The sequence below is a fragment of the Ochotona princeps genome, chromosome 6 (assembly GCF_030435755.1).
Source record: "Ochotona princeps isolate mOchPri1 chromosome 6, mOchPri1.hap1, whole genome shotgun sequence".
Taxonomy (NCBI): domain Eukaryota; kingdom Metazoa; phylum Chordata; class Mammalia; order Lagomorpha; family Ochotonidae; genus Ochotona; species Ochotona princeps.
Genome location: NC_080837.1, coordinates 21,392,270 through 21,406,881, shown reverse-complemented (window position 1 = coordinate 21,406,881; position 14,612 = coordinate 21,392,270). Strand labels below are relative to the sequence as shown.

The 14,612-nt window shown below is 51.3% G+C and overlaps 1 protein-coding gene and 1 long non-coding RNA gene across 2 annotated transcripts; both read left to right on the top strand.

Annotated features, from left to right (window-relative positions):
- Positions 1 to 255: 255 nt before the first annotated feature.
- Positions 256 to 7,238, top strand: LOC131480453 (uncharacterized). Its single transcript, XR_009245539.1, has 3 exons — positions 256 to 501; positions 6,403 to 6,476; positions 7,036 to 7,238. It is a non-coding gene; the product is annotated as an uncharacterized LOC131480453 (long non-coding RNA).
- A 1,484-nt stretch (positions 7,239 to 8,722) lies between these two features.
- On the top strand, positions 8,723 to 10,468 carry FOXB1 (forkhead box B1). The gene is made up of 2 exons (XM_004578030.2): positions 8,723 to 9,128; positions 9,406 to 10,468. Exon 2 carries the CDS (start codon positions 9,463 to 9,465, stop codon positions 10,438 to 10,440), a length of 978 nt encoding a protein of 325 aa, XP_004578087.1. The 5' UTR covers positions 8,723 to 9,128; positions 9,406 to 9,462; the 3' UTR covers positions 10,441 to 10,468.
- The last annotated feature ends 4,144 nt before the right edge of the window (positions 10,469 to 14,612 follow it).

The following is a 14,612-nucleotide window of genomic DNA, read 5'->3' as shown; positions in this document are numbered from 1 at the left end:
TCAAGAGTCAGCGACCAGGCAGAAATAAGTGGTGTGGGACGCGCAGACCTAGACGAGACGTCAGGTTTCAGGAAGCGGCAGACAAGTCCGGCCCGGCCCCAAGCCCGCGGGACACCGAGGCCAGGGCGCCGGACTGCGTCTGCGTTCCAGCTGTCCTCGGTGGGGTTGCCCCTACCTGCGCGAACGGGCGCGGGGCAGTCTCCGGCCCGACGCCCTCGCGTTCCTCTCTGCGGTCTCCCGCCGCTGTCTCCAAAGGTCCGTGGGGAGGCAGCGTCCCCAGGGCTCAGAGAAGCCACTAGCTCCCCAAGTCCCCCAATCCAGGTCGAGATTCGAGATAAGTGGCTAGCGCTTGCTGCTGCCCTTTTCAGGAGCGGATGCCTAGGTGTTGAGCATAGTGCTCTGGTAGTCTGTCGGGAAGTACTGCGCTCCCCAAAGCCACGCAGCCAAGGTCCGGGATGCAATCTCTGGACCTAGGCGCCCCAGCCCAGCTTGGCCCCGCAGGTAGGAGGGACGGCCAGACTTTACCTTTTGCTACCTTGGAGGGTACAGCCGAGCCACATTTAACCAAACCGCGTCGCTAAAATAAGCTTCAGTTCTTTGGAAAGACGAGCTCCCCCTCCCTTCTTTTGGGGTGGAAGCAGGGTGGGAAAAATCACCACAGGTTAGAAACTCGTGAGTTTATTTGAAGGCATACAAATGCATATTTATTATACACATGTAGGCATTAACAATGTAAATTACACCGCCAGCAGTTGCTGGTTGTTTATTCATTAGATCTTTAGAAAATCTACATTGCCTCCAGATAACGCGATGATAATGTGAAATACACTAGCAGTTTACATAACCAACTTCCACACGGAGCTTCGCGCCCGGGCTCTGCGAGTCGTCAACAGGTCGCTGGCCAGCGGGCGTGAAGGGAAACCCGAGTTACGAACCATCCACCGGATGGGGCAAGCTGGAAAGGCCCCAGGCTTCCTTGGTGCAATGGAGAAAAACGGATAACAGCCTCCGGAGAAAGGGACACAGCCGCCTCCCGGTGTTTGGCTCACTTATTTTACCTTGTTTATGTACTGATTCAACAAAGAAAATAATAATAAGTTTTAAAAAAAAGATGGACCAACCAGACAGAAAGTTCAACACTCTTCCCCCGCCCCCCCCCCCGTGTCCGGAAGCGTCCCTTAAAGACTGGGGACCGAGACAGGGGTTTCGAGGTGACAGGAGAGGTTCTTTGCGGCTGGCAGGGGAGGAGAAGGCAAAGGACCTCACTACAGACAGGGACAACCATCGGCACCAACAGTCACCAGCTGCCAGACTCACCTACGAGAGGAAGGATGGAGGGAAGGGAAACGGAACAATGCTCTAAAATGTAGTAGGGCGAACACAAGCTTCCAATTTTTTTCCAAACAAAAAATTGAAAGGTAAATGCAAGCGGTCAGTGTAAGGATGGGGGAAGGGAGCGGTGGCGCTTTTTGGAGTCGCTGGAGCTGGAGCAGTAAACACTTGCAGTCACCTTCGCAAGTGCCCAGGCCAGCTAAGAATCGCTCAGAATCCACGCCAGGTCGGGTTAGCGGTTATCTGACTTGGTCTCCAGCTACCTCCCTCCTCTTGCGGTTTAGGCGCTCTAAGATGGCAGGTGACGCGGGCGAGAGAAGGACACTTGCCTGGGTTTTCTGTCCCCCTGCACTCTCCCTCCTTCCCTTCTTCTGTTGGGTGAGGCCGGCTAGAAATTGTAGGAAATAGCCCCCCACTCCCATCTCGGAGACTCCAAACCCGGCTGTGCACTCCTGGACAAGTTTGTGCGCCTCCAAACCGGGGTCTCAAGAAAACTGGAGGCTCCGAATAAAGTTGGAGAGGGGAGGGAGGGGTTGAGAAGGGGATGCGTGTTTTGGGGGATAGACCAGGAAGTGGAACAGGGGCGTTGGAAAGCCCGCGGGCCAAGCTGGCTTCCCCCTCCCATCAGTTAACTGGGCCAACTGAGTCCAGCCTGGCGAGGGCGAGGAAGTGGGTGCGGGCGCACCACAGGAGGTCGACACGTAGGGAGAGGGGACTGCAGTGAAACCAGGGTCCCAGGTGAGCTCCGAATGAGCAGAAGGGCCCGCTATGGTGGGACTGAAGGCTCCTAGAGCCACCCCCCAGGCTCCGCCCCGCAGCCATTCTTAGTCGGGGGAGGCCAGTAAGGATCAGCCGCTTTCTTTCTTTTCTTTTTCAAACCTGCTTTGTGGGTGGCAGCTCAACGGGGGAGGAATGGAGACAAAAAAAAGCCGAAAGAAAAAGCGAGAAGCAGCGACAGAGAGAAGGAGAGAGAGAGAGAGAGAGAGAGAGAGTGAGAGAGAGAGAGAATTGGAGAGTCATCAAATAATTTTAAGCTTCCCAGGAATATGGCGAGTTAATACAAGTGAAGGCTCTTGCAGTCTTCCGGGAAACCTGTTCTGCCATTAAGAGAACACGCAGTGCACACATCCACCGGGTTAGGCTGTCCTCCCGCGGTCAGCCTGAACAAAGCGAGCAGAAGCTGGGGCTTAGGACTACAGACCTAGAGGCTACCTGGTTTTAAAACAAACTCCAGCAGGGAGGTGGATGGATGACGGCACTCCATGCATCTACACATACAGATAAATACTGAGGGTGCAAAACAGCCTTCATGTCAGAGGTCGCAGTCCCTCTCTGCAGAACCAATTTTATCACGCGTATAAGCAAAGGATATTTGAGCCTACTGCCCATGACTTCCTTGGATATTGTGGTCAGTATCTTATTTGTTTAAAACCATCACCCTCACTCCTTGGAAACTTGTAAACACTTGACAGGGCTGAAAACACCCTCTTGTTTCTTGTTTCTGCTTTCCTAAAAGTTCTCTCCCTCAAAAAATAACAACTTAAAGAGTAGGTGCCCAGACGGCAATGCTGCTTTAACAAATCTAAACAAATAATTTTGAGTAAGAACTGAGAGAAAAAAGTATAGGGTAATTTTTTCTCTCTCCCTCCCTACTTAAAAAAAAAAAAAAAGACCCTTTGCTCCACCCTGCTATTAAACAAAGCACAATACCTTTTTCTGGGTGGTACTGCACAGAAGTTGATTCAGTTTTGACAATGTTGTTTAGCTATCATTTGCTATTTTGAATGAATGGGAGCAATTCCCCCTTTTACAACATTTGTTTCCTATTATGGAGAGGTGCAGCAGTTGAGGGCAGACATGTGAAAGTGGCTGTTTGATTCTCTTTTTCATCCCCCTGACCCTGCTTTTGTCCCTCCTCACCCTGGGAATGTCACGCCTCGCTACTTCACTTTGAGATGCTCGAGAAAGTGGCTTTGTTATTCCCTTTTAGACATACACGAAATTGTTCTCATTCCCCCTGCTGTAAAAGATACTTCACATCGGGACTCGGTTCACAAGTGCAATGCAATTTGGCTTAGTCCAACCTTTGTTCTGCTTGTACAAATGAGCGAACAGTGCACACATTATACAGTTGATCTACTGCTGTCTTAACCCCAGAGTTAGGGGCTGGGAGAAAAAGCGAGTTAATCCCTTCAATACTAAGGTGGCTTTAGCAATATTTCCTCCAATAATAATAATAATAATAATAATAGATTTGAATTGCTGCTTCTATTTTACACCGTGTACAGCCAAACTTACAGAGACGACTCAGCAAGAGCAATCACAACCAAAGATCCTTGCACCAACGTTCAGTAAATACTTTTTGAGACAAATGCATCTGTGGGCTTGGTAATACCCAATATCAAGCTATGCAACTGTTTGTTGTGTAAAGGAGGGACTGGGTTTGGAAGCTGAAGTTGTAATGTCTTGAGAACCCCAGCAAAGCAAACACCAAATGGTATTTAGCGAACTGATTCCAAAGAGAGGGCAGGGTGCTGGGCAGGCAAAGGGGTTGTTTTCACAAGCATTGAAATCACCCTCTCCTTGGGAGCTGAGGCTTGGCACTTCTTGCCGATGGGGGCCAAGTGGGCCCAGCACCTATCTCTGGCTGCTGTTTGTTTTGTGCCTGAGGTGGAGGGGAAACTGGGTCTTCCAGAATCTCTGCAGGGGCTGCAGAAAGACAGACTTGCTTGAAGGGCACAATCAAGACAACTGCAGGTGTCTTAGAACATAGCCAGGGACCCTACCGACACCTGGGGACTAGGGAAGGGGCACCCCTGGAGTGGGGTCAGTCCTCCCCACCTTTGGATGGGAGTAAAGCGAGAAATGGAGACTCTTGCTTTTCTTAGACGTCAGCAAGACAGAACCAGGAGAAAGAACTCCTTTTAAGCAATGACCACACATCCAAAGTTTATTCTGAACCTCCCCGTTCTGAGCTAAAATTCCAATCCCCAGCTGGCCCAGTCACCACCAATCCTGCCACTGCTATTCCGGGCTAATCCGCAACCACGCGCCCTCGGGAAGCAGCCTTGCAACTCCTGGGACAGGGATTGGAGCGGGGCACGCAGTCCTTCCCAGCCCACAGGGAAACCTGTGCTCCCCGACGCAAGGTCTCACACCCAGTCTGTTGCGAGTGGTCAGCAGAGTTCCCTGGGCGGTGGTAGGAAGCGTGGTGGAAAGATTCCCCTGACACGTGCCCCGCCCAGTTGCAGGTGCCCAGCGCCCCCCCTCCTCGCCCCCTGCCAGACCAAGAGATCTGGGCCGGCAAGTTCCCTATGGGCTCGGAATAGAATGGGCTCCGATCCGGAATGTGAAGCCTGGCGGTGTGGCTGGCACAGAGGGGCAGGCAGGAGTGGGGGGGTGGCGGGGGGATGGAAGGTGAGGGGACTCAAGGCTTCCTAGGACAAACAGCCTAGAAATATTCAGGACGCAGGACAGCCATTTTTTTTAATTGACCGCTGACAGGCTGAGGGAGTTTGTTTTAGTGCTGAATAGCCCGGGAACAAAATCCTTTTGAAAAGAAAGCTAAGTCGTTTCACGCCACCAAAGTGCAGATTTGGGGAAGAGTGACTGATGGGACAAAGCGGTGCGCTGCTTTAACGCGCGTTCCCAGAGGGAGCCTAGCACTTGGTCAAACGCGGGAGGCGCCCCGGGAAGCTGGGGCGGCCCAGACCCCCTAGGTCCTAAATCCTGAAAGTGGGCAAAGCGCCAGCCGTGGACCTTCGTCTCCCTCAAACTCTGTGGCATCATATTAGATTGTCAGTTTGGTGGGGGAAAATGGGGGAGTGAGGGTGGAGAGGAGAGGAGGGCAGGGCAGGGCAGGGCAGGGGTGACTGGAAGAGGGGAAAGCAGAAGGTAGGGGTCGCCTGGAGCGCTTCAGGCAGCAAGTCCACTTTCCCAAGTGGGGATGGCGGAGATTGTTGTTGGCGCCTAGGAAACCCTCCGAAACTGCGGCTACTTTCCCTCCCCTCCCACCCTCCTCCCTTGTCACTGTTTGGTAAATATTAACAAACCGGCTTCTGGAGTGGGGACACAGGCACTGGCGGAGGGCCCATCAACGGTTTTCCTACTCCAGGAGCTTCCTTCCCCTCCCCCAGTCCCACCCTTCCTGCACATTCACTCAGCTCTCTCATACACACACACACACACACACACCTGCTTGACAACCCAAGGAATCAAAATCAATATTGTATGTCACCCCTCTGTCTCCTTTCTACTCCCCTAGCAGCCCTGGTGCCACTGAAGCGAATTGTGGATTTATGGTGGGAAATTAGCATAAATTATTACAAAATCCGTAGCCGTGTGTGGTCCAGCTTGTGGGAAAAGAGGCCATTGCGAACTCTCCAAGCAGAAAGGTGGCCGGTGGCCTCTGGGGAGGCGATGAATAGCTATTCCGCGAAGATTTCCATTTGGTTTGCACATGGGTATAATTGACTTATGTGTATTTTATATAGTTTTCCCAACAAGTCTGTAAGCGTCCGGGTCGGATTGCGTCCCCCACTCCACCCCATGCTTCTGTTTGCTTTGGATTCTGTACAATAGACTCTGATGCACTTTTCAAGATTTCTGGAAAGTGCTCCTCCCCTCCTCCTCTCCCGAACACCAGTCTTAAAATGCTGTAAATAACATGCAAATCCTCCCTGCCCCAACAGTTCCCCACCCCCCTTTGCAGCTGAATCTCCAGCAGTAAGATAGAACTTTGTCGCAAAACCTAGGTTTTATAGGTCTCCCAACTTGGCTCTGCACCCAAGGGTGAACTGGTCCTCCCCAGGTTCTGTTTACTTAATTCCCACTGGATGTTCCCAACGTGCCTCAACTCTGACTCCCAGGGTTGCCAAAGTTTGCTGCTGCCTCAAACACAGATACTTAAGGGTGACAACTGTCTTGGGGAGATGGACAAAGCTTTATTCCAACTTTTTTTTAATCTTCCATTTACTCAGAGCTACGATTTCAACAGCCAATGGCCTTTGGCAAGACAACAAAATGCCAGCTGTTGAAATAAGAAAACTCTGCATTCCCCACCCTCCTCAGGCATCCAAGCGTTTGATGTAGAAAAGACCTATCCTTGCTGTCACAGGAGCATTCCTGCGGTTCCAATCCCAAAGGTACCAACCCTACAGATGAGTGTGCCCTGATGCATCTATTTGCTAAGCGAACCCTAAAAATTCCTGGCAGCTCCGAGGCAGCTCCTTTCCCAGCCCACGAGCGCTCCTGCCTCTGCCATAGGAGACTGCCAAGGCCAGTTGTGGACTGGAGCAGAGAAGCGCTGGGCCACAGTCTTCCATTCGGTAGACACAGCCCTTCTCCAACAGGCTTCCTAGCTCCTCGAATGAACGCTGCAGCTCTTCCCACCCCAGGACCCTTGAGCCCAACCAGGTCAGTGGCATCTAAACATCGCACCTGGTTAGACGCTGAAGTGTGCACCACGCTGCTGGGGCGAGTTCTGCCGCTCCAGACCCAGGCTCTCCACCCCCACGCCTCCCCCCATGGGGCTGGTTCCGCTTTGGAAAAGGGCAACACCTTTATCTGTCCTTCCCTAGCCAGCCCATCCTCCCCCCACCCAGGACTGGTCAGTTTCCTTCCCCCATTCTCCCCCTCTTCCCCGTTACTTATTTATTTATTTATTTGAGAATTAAAAAGGTGACATTATTCCTTTTCTTGAAGCACTTCTGTTAATATTGAAAAACGTGCGCTTGCATCTCAAGTGAGGCAACCCAGACACGACAGCCATTTCAATATTCATGAAATTGTTTAATCTTCTAAATTCGTCGTGTTTAAGTTACGTTTTGGTGAGTTATTGACCGCCGCTGCAATGTGGTTAATGAAGTTTTGTGTGCTTGTTGTGTGCTTCTGCTACAAGATCTTTTTTTTTTTCCATGCCAACCTAAAACAGTTCCCCTTACAATGCTCCAGTACCACTTAAAATGTCAGAACACCATCCACCCCTCCTCCACTCCTCTTGTGAGGTGGCGGGAGTGGGGGGGGGGATTGGAGAAAAAGGAGCTCTCACATTTCCGGACTCCACAGAGGTGATTTTATGTCTATCCAGGGTACCGAGTTATGAACCTGATGAAAGGCGCAGAAAGGCGTGGGAACCCCTGGAGTCGGCTGACGGCTGGTAGCATGCAGGCGGTGTCAACTCACTATTTATTTCATAGGAATCTGATGATGATGACGACGAAGGCAATGATGATAATGATAATAATGATGATGCCTTTAGCCCTCCCGATGCGCACCACAACCAAAAGGAGCCAGCAGCCTGCATCAGGCACCATGACCCCCAGGCACCCCTTGCCCCTGCCCTCCCTACCCCACCTGCCTGCCCAGGAAAACTTGCTGATTCTTTGCCAGCTCAGGCCACTTTGTTGTTACAGTGGGACTGCAGGTAACCCTTGTTGGGCTCTCTAAGCCCTAAATATATTCCCCCCCCCCAGTGTGGGGAGGGGGGAGAGGAGGGTGTTCCGGCAGTAAAATGCAAATTTTCAGGAAACGCCTGGCTGCCAAAGTTTGAAAAGACCTGGAGAAAGCTAGAGACCCTGCGGTGCGTCTGGTGATCTGGTGTCAAACAAACTCAGGCCCTCCCCCAAGTCCACATCCCGCCTGCACCCACCGCGGCTGCCAGCCTAGGCGATTTGGAAAGCAAACATGTTGACTCCTTGCCCAGACAGACCATCTTACTTTTTGTTGCTTTTTAATTGGGCCAATACCTGTAGTTTCAAAATGAGCTCTTACTTCACATGGGGCTGTCCGATCACACTTGGTAAGGGATCGCTTCAGCCTCAACAGCTACACACCCAAATGAAGCCAATAGCCAGCAAGGTCAAACCAAAGGCCTATCACCTGCTGCCTCGGCCGGGAGGGCGCTGGTTGGGAGAGGGGCAGAGAAAAGGAGGGCTTATTTTCCTTCTAAGGTTCCGAGCAATAAACTCCCGGCTAAGTACCAAGCTCAGGAAAAGGATCAGATTCAGGGAAACACCGGGCTTCAAGTTAGCTAACCATACAAACCCGAGAGAATGCGGAGGAAACAATATCCCAGACAAGCCACTTCCTTGTCAAACATCAGCAGCAGCGCGACAGCTCCGTCTGCGGACTGGAGCGGTGGCCGGATTCCCTGCTCCGCAGCCGCCGCCTCCTCATACCTTCACCCGGAGCACACCGGCCGGCGCGTCCCGCTCCCCGCCACTGGCCGATCCTCTTCGCCATCGCCCAGTCTTGAGCTGGAAGTGATTCCTATTGGCCGAGGTGTCCATGTAAATAGGTGTGCAAGAAACCAGAGCTGGCCAGGCTCTCCCTCCTGCTCAGTCCCCTCCCTCCGCAGCTCCTACCCTCCCCCCTCCTCCTCCCAAGGCGATTGTCATATGATAGCTAAGAAGTGGCACATTAATGAAGCGCCGCTACAGGGGTCTTTTCTGCTTCTGTCACCGCTTAAAACTATCAGATGGTTCGAGGGAGGACATGGAGGCAGCCACCTAGCTCAGCGGAGCCGCGAAGCCACAGCAGCGCCCTCCGGAGCCCCCTAAGGTCTCTGCTGCCGACCAGCGCGCCTGGACTCTGAGCTTGGCAGCTGGTGGGACGCACAGCCAGGAGCGCCGCGGAGGCCGCAGCGCGGGGCGCTGCGGGCCTCAGCTCCGGCGTCCAGGTTCGCGCGCAGTCCAGCCGAAGCCCGACACTGCTCCCCAGCTGCGCTTACGGAGGGGGAGCGTGGTGTGCAGCGGCGCCATCCCGGATGCGGACGAATAACTTGGAGCAACTTTAAGGTGAGCAGATTTCCCTGGCGTCCCTGCCATCCCTGTCCCTGTCCACGTTCCAGGCTCCGCTTAACTTTCGTGCTACTTTTGCGCGGCTCACCGGCCTCCCTTCCCGCGTCTCAGGCCAGGTCGCGCGGCCAGCGAGAAAGTTGCGGGCGCCCACGAACCCGGCGCGCAGCCCTTACCCAAACCCCGAAGTCTGCTTCCGGGCCCGGCTAACCTTTCGTGGTGTCTCTATGCATCTTGTGTTCCTCCCCTTCCCTCCTTTCTCTCCCCGTTCTCCCAGATCAGAGCATTCCGCCGGCCGGCGCCGATTCAGAGCCAGAAGGGGACCAGCAAGAAGATGCCTCGGCCGGGCCGAAACACGTACAGCGACCAGAAGCCACCCTACTCGTACATCTCTCTGACCGCCATGGCCATTCAGAGCTCACCCGAAAAGATGCTGCCACTGAGCGAGATCTACAAGTTCATCATGGATCGCTTCCCCTACTACCGAGAGAACACGCAGCGCTGGCAGAACAGCCTGCGCCACAACCTCTCCTTCAACGACTGCTTCATCAAGATCCCGCGGCGACCTGACCAGCCCGGCAAGGGCAGCTTCTGGGCGCTGCACCCCAGCTGCGGGGACATGTTCGAGAACGGTAGCTTCCTGAGGCGTCGAAAGCGCTTCAAGGTGCTCAAGTCCGACCACCTAGCCCCCAGTAAGCCGGCCGACGCCGCGCAGTACCTGCAGCAGCAGGCCAAGTTGCGGCTCAGTGCACTGGCCGCTTCTGGCACGCACCTGCCCCAGATGCCAGCCGCCGCCTACAATCTGGGCGGCGTGGCGCAGCCCTCCGGCTTCAAGCACCCCTTCGCCATCGAGAACATCATCGCGAGGGAATACAAGATGCCCGGGGGCTTGGCTTTCTCCGCCATGCAGCCAGTGCCTGCTGCTTACCCGCTCCCCAACCAGTTGACTACCATGGGCAGCTCGCTGGGCACCGGCTGGCCACACGTGTACGGCTCTGCGGGCATGATCGATTCGGCCACCCCCATCTCCATGGCTAGCGGCGACTACAGCGCCTACGGAGTGCCGCTGAAGCCACTGTGCCATGCGGCAGGCCAGACACTGCCCGCCATCCCGGTGCCCATCAAGCCTACGCCGGCCGCCGTACCCGCGCTGCCCGCACTGCCCGCGCCCATCCCCGCCTTGCTATCAAACTCGCCGCCCTCGCTCAGCCCCACGTCCTCGCAAACAGCAACCAGCCAAAGCAGCCCCGCCACGCCCAGCGAAACGCTCACAAGCCCGGCCTCCACCCTGCACTCGGTGGCGGTGCACTGACCCGCAGGCGCTGCCTCGCGCACACCTCGCAACTCCCCGTAAAGCCCTCCGGGGCCGGGAGCCGTTGTCCTCCCGGGTCCTTCACCCTTCGATCTTCCCTTATCCCCTGTCCCCTCCCCGCCACTCTACTCAGCTCTAGAACCTTGTTTTTGGATCCGGGAGACAAGACAAACTTGCAAGGCAGGCCAGGAGCCGTGCGTCCTGGGTGCTCCTCTCGCCCCCACGGGAAGGCATGGTCTACCCAGGCTCAGACACCTCCCTTTCCCGGGATCCCGGAACCCCGTTCTGAGTAACAGGAGTCCTCCTATAGCTCCAGCCCGCGGAGTCCTGAACTCTGCACTGTTTCGGAAGCTTCGTGGAACCGATCGCCCCGGCACAGGACCGTGGCCACCCAACAGAGGGGCCGGACGGAGCTGCTAACGTCTCGGAATTCGGTCGCGAAGAGCAGCCCGCTGGGTCTCTCCACCCAGTCTCCTCTGTCCATCCGGCAGGGGCTGGGCGCACCGCAGCTTCCCCAGCTGCTGCGGAGATGTTTGGGTTTTGTTTCCGGCGCTGGGAGTTAGGGGAAAGGCTGCCAAGCTGAGACAGGGACGCCTGTCTTCCACAAAGGCAAAACAAAAGTAAAAGTAGCCTTGTATTCTTTACAAAGAGCCTAGTAAAATGTAAACAGTGAACTTGAATGTGTGGTGCTAGGCGGGCGAAGCCCACTTTGCAAGTACCTGTTGTAATGTGAATGTTTACCCTGCATTTCAGGCCAGGTTTGGGAGGGTGGGCGTGGGGAGGGGAGAGGGATGGGAAAGTTAATTGGGACGTTAGCTTTCCAGTTACTTAGAGACCTTTTTAGCTATTTATTTTAAAGTCGACCAAAATGAAAAGAAGGAAAATAACAGAAGATAAAATTAAGCCCCCAAACAAGACAACATCAAGGGCCACCACCACCCCCCACCCCCGACGAACTTCGACGAGCTGGGAGTAGGAGGGAGTGGGGGAGTATCATCAGCTGGTTCTCCCATGGACAGTCTTTCTGGTAGCTGCAAGAACTTTTCCAAGAAGCTAAAGGGCTGTGAAGAGCTGTAAATACTTGTGTATAGGAATGGTTATACACTGTGTAAAACGCACTTTGCTTTCCTTTCTTTCTTTAGAAGCTTAGAAATTTTTCTGGAAAACAAACTGCTGTTCTGGTGTGACCTGCTTAAGTTAAAAAAGAAAAAGACAAAGACAGTACAATCAGAGCTGTACAATTCTGACCCTTCATTTTTCTTCCTCCCTGTACAGAATTAGCATGACATTTTAAATATTGATTGGTGTTCTTGTTCCCAGCATGCCCGTTTTAAGACAAAAGAATTTTAAAAAGGTGTCTACATTAAATTATGACCTAGTACAAATAATATTTTCTCATTAAAATATGTAAATTCCAACTGTTAGCTTTGTGTGTTTTTGAAACAACAACTTTGCACAAACGGATGCAGGCAGGGCTTCCCCCACCAGCATGCTTCCTGCCACACTAAGTCTGAGTTGCCTTTTCCTTCACATTGGGAACCCAGTCTGGGCACCTCCAGACTGAAGCAGACACTTCCTCCGCTGGACTCTTCAAGTTATTCGTGCAGAGGGGTGAAGGATACAGGTTATTTCTATTTTCCATCAGATGCACAGAGTGCTGAAAGATAAATTGCAACTGAAAATTACAGGACGTTATATGTGTCTTCATCTCTATTAACAACAGGTTTTATCACATAGAGAGCACTTTTGTATGTATGTGGGACATCAGGTAGACATGACAGGGAGATTTAACACATACAGAGGCATATTTACATCCCGTCTTGGAGTGAGTGTTCATTTCCTTGCTCCTTTAAATTGTTGCAGCTGCTGCAATTTTCTGCTTTAGAAATTACTTCAAGGTTCACTTTACCTGTCAGGAAACCTGTTTCCTTTCACTTGAACAGGTTGCTTTCTCGAATGAAGTTGTGTTAAATGCCTGACTTTAAGTAGTTATTTTTCTTCAAAAAATTTTTTTTTTGCAGAGAATGAAATTTTGCTAAGAATTTATGGCTTCAGGTTAATTGACACTTAAATGAAGGAGTCACAATATTTTCAGAGTGAGGTGCGTATTCCAGTAATGAAGTTACTAAACAAAGAGAAATTTAAATGGTGATTAACACTTTACTGTGTAAAATGATTAAACAAGGGACCCTTGTGTAACAGCGAAAACCTCACAGACTCTGATCATTATCCCACATGAGTAGAATCCTTGGCACCTGTGAGCCTCACGGATTCTGAGGGCTACCTGAAAAACAGTTTAGGATATAATGCAAAGGGTAATTAATGCTGTTGTGACCATTTTTTAAAGGAAGGATCCCACACGCAGCCCCCCAAAAAGGTGGAAAATAAATGAATCATTGGACTGATTAAAATGCATGAAGCTACTAAAGCTCGTCAGACAGGGGACAACTAAACTCATTCATCAAGGCCAATTCACAATTATATCAACAAGATCAGCTCAAGAAAGCCTGGAGAACTTCACCATCCTAGGCTGAAAAACTCATGAAAGTTTGTATTCAACAGAAAACTGTCTACATTTGAAAAAAAATAAATACAGTTCCACACAAAATAAAATTAAGGCCATCTCTGGACTATTCCAATCTCATTGAATTTAACAACACGGCATCTGAACTGGGAATAAAGGAAGTGTAAGTGGTTAACATAGGCCTCAGACATTTTAGAGATTAGCTTGGCCAGATAACACAGTCCTCTAACAATAAGTGGAACAGAAATAAGGAATGTGTTGATACACACCTTTAACATACAGAGAGAAAGAAGAACACTGATCCTCATTCTGATTTTCAGCCAAGCAGCAATTTCATGTCAGTATTTGGAAATGCTCTTTTCAACTGGTAAGTTTGTCATGGTGTATTGCAAAAAATAAAATAATGTGAGCACTGTGAGCCTTTCACAACTGCAGGCATCTTTTCTTGAAGTTGAATGTGCAAAGTAAAGAAAAAAAAATCCATTGATGACATTTTGACCATGATCAGAAGTCCAAAGGCAGCCCAAATACACAAGCCTCCCTCCTTCACTGCCCAGTTCTGAGACTTCTGCCCTGTTTAGTTGAAGTGCCCTACAAATAAGGAAGTATATAATTATGATACCTTCAATGGCTCTCTTTGTCATGTTAAATCTTTTCACCTGGCTCAAGTCCAAAGTCAACAGACAGAGCTTTAAAATAAAACTGCAAGAGACAACATCAGGCAGTGAGGCACATCACACCCTGAGAACCGGGGCGTGTCGCACTCTTCCTTTGTACATTTGGACAGTATTGTCTTTTATAGATTTGAGGTTTGGGATTTGGAAACTTACTTATTCTTCTATTAGGGGGCTTTCAACGTGATTCTGCATTTAACTGTGATTTAAAGAAAGGCTTACACCATGGGTGAATTCTGTATGCTCTTCCCACTTCTCCCACCGCCAGCTTGGGAAGCTTGAGCTGTAAGTGAGCCTCAAAGTGACTTCCAGAGTTGCGGTCCTACAAATGAATGAGAAAGCTGAACGTCCTCGAAGCCTGACTCCAGTCTGGTGTTCAGCTGGGATGAGGATACAGAGTAGGAGCAAGAGTCCTGCGCGAGCAGTACGGATTGCGGGGGTAGAGGGGCGGTGCGGGCTGCGGAGCAGGGTGGAAGGAAGAGGTTTGCTAAATGCAAACTGCCTTTGTCGAGGGTATTCAGTTGAGAAACGAAAATGATGAGAATCCATTCTTAAATTCTTAGTATAAATCTCCACTGATTTTTTTTTTCTCCTAAAAATCCACCTATGCACAGGGACACCCAAACAAAAACAAAACAAGAAAAGACCCAACCGACCCAACCTACCAGCTGTGCAGCCTCAAAGGGGATTCATTTGTTTCGTTTAAACTAACAACAAATTATCTAATTAATATGTTTCAATTACAGCGTGAAAGGCACAGCCCCTGGACCGCCCGCCGTGGGGGCACAATAGCCTCAGAGTCCACTCTAGTCATTTACAATAACTTCACATCTGTTTCTTTATTTTCCACTTTTTGAGTCTAAAACTCCTCTCCAGATCAGTTCACACCACAGCCCGAGTTATGAAATATGTCCCGGTGTTAAAGAGGGGATGCAACTTGGCCCATGGATGCCTCATTTGCAAGCAAAAAGTGA